The sequence below is a fragment of the Labrus mixtus genome, chromosome 8 (genome assembly GCF_963584025.1).
Source record: "Labrus mixtus chromosome 8, fLabMix1.1, whole genome shotgun sequence".
Classification (NCBI taxonomy): Eukaryota; Metazoa; Chordata; class Actinopteri; order Labriformes; family Labridae; genus Labrus; species Labrus mixtus.
This window is the reverse complement of record NC_083619.1, coordinates 13,775,465-13,782,023: the sequence shown is the minus strand read 5'-3', so window position 1 is coordinate 13,782,023 and position 6,559 is coordinate 13,775,465. Positions and strand designations below refer to the sequence as shown.

At 38.6% G+C, this 6,559-nt stretch overlaps 1 protein-coding gene across 1 annotated transcript; it reads left to right on the top strand.

The window, feature by feature from the left end:
• The first annotated feature begins 365 nt into the window (after positions 1–365).
• LOC132979036 (spindlin-W-like) lies at positions 366–6,559 on the top strand. Its single transcript, XM_061044483.1, has 5 exons — positions 366–480; positions 1,103–1,144; positions 2,433–2,692; positions 4,491–4,724; positions 5,277–6,559. Exons 2-5 carry the CDS (start codon positions 1,125–1,127, stop codon positions 5,480–5,482), a joined length of 720 nt encoding a protein of 239 aa, XP_060900466.1. The 5' UTR covers positions 366–480; positions 1,103–1,124; the 3' UTR covers positions 5,483–6,559.

Below are 6,559 nucleotides of genomic sequence, written 5' to 3'. Positions count from 1 at the left end.
AATTATATAAAATTATATAAATATGAATAAATGTAACCTAAACTCAAAGACATTGCCAAATAGGCTGTCTAGCTTTGTCTGTGGTTTTAACAATAACTTACATGACGTAAGGAAGGTGTTAAAATTCCTGAAAACTGAGGACTTGATGAATGATGGGTAATGTAGTTTTGGGACTTCCTTTATTGGCCCGTATGTCTGAAATTGAAATTGAACAAAATACTAGAAATATCATCACCTTCCGAGTAAAAAAACAAACAAATATAAAACACCGGTCAATGTTAGGTGATTATTAGTTCATTGATTTCACTCATTCACATGAAAGAACATTAGAGGGACTCTAAGTCCCAGAGTGCTTTGAGCGCGGTGGTTGGTTTCTGGTACTTGTAGTCCACATCGGGGTGATCGTTTCCGTGTGTCTCGCGTACGTTAGGTGTTGGAATCTGCTCTTCAAAGACTAACACATGTGAAATTATAGATCAGGTAAGGCCACAACATTATTCTACCGACTCCCGCCTATTGAATTAACCAGCTATATAAAACATGTCACCTCAGGTCTTATGGTCAGTCTTTGTTTTTTAATGTCAATTTAGAAGCTAACGTTAAAACCAGTGTGCAGAACCAGCGCTTACATGGCGATGCATCTCCTTTTGTTCAGCTAGCTTATGTAAAGAAATACAGAAGCTCATAACTATAACTCATATCCAATAAAACAGAGACACTTAAAGGGATCACTGCTTACATAGCTGTTTACAGTGTTGGACCCACTGTAGCTGCACATTAATGACCAAACTCGACACGTCGACATTTATTCGTCTAGTGTTGCTGAAGTTACATATGTATGTACCTTACGCTAGACTGTAAACATGTATTACCTGTGTTAGCATTTAGCTGCGTTAGTTAGTTAGCATTAGCATTTGGCTTGTCGCACCTATGTTGTTTACATCCGGTAAGATAATTTGCATGACTGCAGTTGAGTAAGTTTTTGGGGCAGCAGACTTTCGGGCTGCAGTAAATTAAGTGCAATACTGTTTGTATTAATGTATATGAAAGAGAGGTTCTGGTTCTGTCATGTTCAGTAGCTAACCTGTGTTTTGTCTCTCAGGGTTTTGTGAATTTATGGAAACATGTCAAAGAAACGGGGCAGGTAAGGAACACTGTTTTTATCCTGCTGTTTTAAAGTTTGTAACAGTTAACATCATTTTTGTATCATGAAAGCAGAAAACACTTTCATGTGATCTGTTAACTAATGTCCTTCAAAATATATGAATTGCAACTTTTATCCCAGTGTTTCAGTTATTTCCCTCATAGCCATTTGGCATTTAACTTGGAGGACATCCATGTACAGTTTGAGATGTTAAATAAATATTGTCTTTTGTTTCATCACATCCTTCAGGCTGTATTAAATATACAAAAGTAGAATACGTTGACTGTCTTTTATAAACTATGATGTTATTCTTTGAATGATTCAGTCATATTAAGCCTTCATACTAGGATTATAAAGAAGTTGAGATTTTTATTTTGGCTGGGTTTGTCAGCACAGCCTGAGTCAGTAATGATTGACCTACACAGAAGGTCAGTCTACAGAAAGTATGAAAAGAATAAACACTGACTGTGATGTCAACGTGGCATTACAGTAATATTTGCTGAGGATCTGCTGATTCCAGTGTTTCCCCTACCATTATATTGGGTTGTTTTTAAAAAAAAGATTTTTCTCTGGGCTTTTTGTGCCTTTATTGTAGGGATAGGATAGTGGATAGAGTCGGAAATCAGGGAAAGAAGTCATTTAAGGATACCTTTCCGATAGAAAACGACAGCTGTCATTAAAAGTAACACATGAACACCAAGATTCCTTGAAGTGTTTGTGTTGTCGTGTCACCGTTTCGGCATGTCGGCTTGTTCCCACCCTCCCAACGCTGTAAACCTAGGGGAAACACTGAATTCTAAACTTAAAAACAAACTTTTGGGGGTGTATTTGTCTTTATTGAGAGACTGGACAGTGAATAGAGTCAGAAATCAGGGAGAGAGAGAGTGGGGAATGCCATGCGGCAAAGGAGACACAGGTCAGATTCAAACTCGGACTTCCCACTTTGAGGACTGTAGCCTCTGTACATGGGGAGCGCAAACTAACCACTTGTCCACTAGCGCCCCTCTAAGGACCTTCTTAAGAACACATTTCAGAAAATACTTAGTGAAAGATATTGTTGAATGAGGGCCCTTATTATTATAAAGGCTTAGACAGGTTCATATGTAGCCTTTCTGTATAATAGAGTCCTCATTGTTTTTAGCCAGCAGCACTTCATTTCATATCTTGTGTGCAGACAAAACAAATACAGTATTGACTGCAAGGCTCATAAAGTATCCCAAAAGGTTCATCCTACTTTAGACCAACAACTAATTTTATGTTAATAAAGCTTTTTTCCCAATCTATCCAGGAAGCGAAGCAGTGGTGAGCTGAGTGAGAGCTCAGCGCCGACCCTGAGCCCAGACCCTGACAACCTCTTGGGCCGCAGGATTCAGCACACATGGAGGGAGAAGGGTAACATGACCAAGTGGAAAGGCACCGTGCTGGAACGGCTCACAGTGAACACCTCTCTCTACATGGTCAAATATGACGGCTTTGATTGTGTTTATGGCATCGAGCTCTTTAAAGACAACCGGGTGTCCAACCTGCAGGTGTTGTCAGAGAAAGTCGGTGAGTGTGAAACAGTCTGACGGAAATTCTAGACACAGTTTTGCTTTATGTGTGTCTACACTTTCAAAATGTGAAGTATTGAAAAGTGGTTTTAATTATTTTCATCATATTCATGCTGTGTGTTAAACAGCATCACACTGTTTTGCCATCTTCTTAGGATTCTCTGTTTGATGTTTGAGTTGGTGTTTTCCCATTCTGTCCTTCAAGTGGTGTGATTGTTGGTGCTAGTGCTAACTCTACCCAGTTCTTCTCGGTTTATTCTTAATGCACCACTGTTCTCTCTGACAGAATCATAAAGCCATATTATTAAGACACTGTTTTGTAAGGATGTGATAGTCTATCCATTGAATTTATAAAACTGACAGTGTGATCACTTTAGACTAATCAATTCTTGACTTTATTCAGTTAGGGGAAACAATTTGATCTGATACATCAGTCAATAATTTCAGGTCACATTAAACTTTTCCTTACCTAAGTTTATGCCCCCTGGAATCTTTCCACATTTAACAGTAATATCCTCTAGAATTCAAATGGACTGTTATTGGCTTAGCTTCCCTTTTTAGCTGTCTTATCAAATGTTAGACATCAAGTTCCTGCATGATGAATACTTATGTAAGGCCCTGGATAAAGTACACATAAAGCAAAACTGTTAGCCTGCCAAGGTTTCTGGAATTAGTAGGGAGCAAGCAATAAACAGCTTTAATTCAGCTGAAAAGTGCCGTCTTTTCAGGAATTATTAATTGATGTTCTTTTCCGCGGGCAGTATAGATCCTCAGCTAATGTAATATGTTCATAGGACGTTTGGATTTGTGACGTTATGTTTATAAAGCGGCAGGACAAACCATGCAGTTACAGAAGCACTTACTGTATGCTTAATATCACAAAGCGATATATATATATATATATATATATTCTTCCCCTACTCCAGTATTCCTTCCCATGTTTTACCTGTTTGTTTAGGGGGAAGTTAAGACCTTAAAGGAGCAATATGTAAGATTTATACTGAATTAAATAAAAAAAATTACCTTACTTTATCATGAGATATTAAACAAACATGCCATGTTGAAGCGCTGGGTTCTCTGACAACAATGCAGCAGCCAGTATGTCATCCTTCTAAGTTTAAATTCCGGTCCAGAATGGTTCATATTTGTTTTGACCAGAGAAGGTAGGCAGTATCAAGACACTCCCACAAAGCTCTTTTGGACACCCCTCAGTTTGCCAGGCAAACAGCAAACCAACAGGTGTTGCAGTGATGGAAGTGGGCAAGCAAACTGGTTCAGATTTAACTGATTCTACCCGACCTAAAAAGTCCCAAAAAGCAAACACCTGATAATCTTTTTACACATAACTGAAAGCGAAAGAGTAAAGAGAAACAACTAAAATATGGAGAACTAATTGGAACCCTGCACCCTGACTGTGAAGTGAATGTAGTTTCACTCACATGTCTTCATGCTATGCTTTGTAAACTTCCCTCGCTTTGAAATCAAGTACATATAAAATTCAAGAAACATGATTTCTGGCCATATATCAATGTCCACTGTGTCTCTAGTAAACAGTAGTGATCTCTGTTGAGTCGAGATGTCCTTAATTTAAGCAGATATTTGTTTGTTTTACTCCCATTTTTCATCCTTGCCACTTACTGAAGACAACTGTGTTTCAGAATGTTTTGACAGTAAGTCCAGCTGAGGAGGCGTGGTCCGGCTGAAGAGTTAGGCCAATGCATTCCTTCTATTCGGTGTTGTACTGGATCTCTAAAGTTTTCAAGTTAGATACTTAACAATGCTTCTTCTCTGCACAGTGAACAATAAGATCAAGGTGCCTCCAGGGGCCGAGGAGCTGGTGGGCCGAGCTGTGGAGCATCTGTTCGAAAAGGAGGACGGGGAGAAAAACGAGTGGCGGGGCATGGTGCTGTCCCGAGCCCCCATCATGACCCACTGGTATTACATCACCTACGAGAAAGATCCAGTGCTGTACATGTACCAGCTGTGGGACGACTACAAGGACGGAGATCTACGTGTCCTGCCTGAATCAGGTACAGTACTGAGGGCTTTGTTGTTTATTGTTTCATATTTCAGTAACTGCTGGAAGGTGGGAGGAAGAGATCGGGAGACATTTACATAGTCAGCATTACAAAACACTCCAATCTCTGTGGTGTCTTTTTCCCCTGACCATTCTGTACAGAGTTTCTGATGGATTTTAAAACAAGAAATAATTACGGACCATGTTTTTTTCTTATGAAGAGTCAATAGTAACTAGAATTCAGTGAAGGTTAGGAGTAGGGCTGCACAATTATTTGCACTTGATTTTTACTGGATATGAACCTTTGCAATAAACACATTGCAAAATTCAGAATTTGTCACATCCAATTAGATTGTATTTATTTAATCGAGCAATACTTTCAGGAGAAACATAATGCAAACACAGGTGTAAACACAGGTAAATATGAAGAACATCTGATTGTCCAAAAACTGAGTTTTGGCTGATAAGCACTCTTTAAAAAAATAATTTACAACCTGAACTTTAGCTTCTTAAAAGTAACAGTACAAACGTTTACCCTGCTGTTGTTTATGTTTCCATTACTTAGAAAACAAACACCTACTTCCAGCAGACAGGAAGCCAGGTGAGGAGCCAGAGAGCCTTGTGGGTAAACAGGTGGAGTACGTCACAGATAACGGAATTAAGAGGACGGGCTTGGTTATCTACCAGGTCCCTGCAAAGCCCACAGTGTACTACATTAAATATGACGACGACGTCCACATCCATGTCTATGATCTGGTGAAGACCACCTAGTACTGACTGTCTGCTCTCATCCTCAGCCAATGGCACGTCTCTGACCCACCAGTCGTTACCTGTTAAAGTGTTACTGATTTCAGTTTTGCTCCAGTGGGAGGCGCTGTGCCGAAGATCAATACCGCTGTTTCTTTGGTTTCTTTTTCAATTACGCATTGACATGAGACATGTTGGTTTGGTTGATTCTCAGTTTGAAGTTTATCTTAATGTTTGACTACGAGTTCCTCCAATGTAAATAAAGCATGTCTGAGAGCTGTTCTAAAGCCCAGCAGATGAAATGGAGTTACGAGTGTGGTGAAACCATGTTTGTATAGTGCAACTTTCAGACTCCAAATTCATACTTTTTGTAAGAAAAAAACATCAAACTTTAAAAAAAAAATCACCTTTCTTACCCACACCTCTGTGTTTAACACGTATCTCTTCTCTTTTGATATGCCTGTGCCATTTATTTCATCTGGAATATCCGGCTGTTCTCATGGTAACATTTTGGCAAATCTTGTCTGCAGTGCTTTATGTGTGTCACTGGGTAGGCCTTTCAGTTAGTTCATTATAGAGGTAACATTCATCTAACCAGTGTGCTGATTTTACCATCACAGTGAAGTTTGATTTCAGTTGAATTGTATAGACATCAATGAGAAGTGACTGTCTCACTTCTCGCATTTAAAACTTTATTCTTTAAAAAAAAAGCGTGTATCATATATCTGTTATGTTTCAACATGCAAACTGCAAGTTTTCTACATGATTATATATGAAAAAATATTCTGATGTTGTCAAGATGTTTCAACGTGTTTGTAATACACACTATTTATGTAGTTTGAATTGGCCTCCAACATTGTTTAGTATTTGGGAACTAAAGTCTTTATTATTTGCCAAAAATAAGTAATGTGATAAGATATATACAGGCCTGTTATTTGTGACCCTAAATATGTTTTATTTTCTGTAAATATAATCGGAGACATTTTTATGGACGTTCAACAAAGCTGCTTGAAAATGATTCTGTTGTCCTGTAATTGTGAAATGTTGAAGGGATGTTTTGATAATTCATGTGAATAAATCCATCATTTTGGGGCAACAACA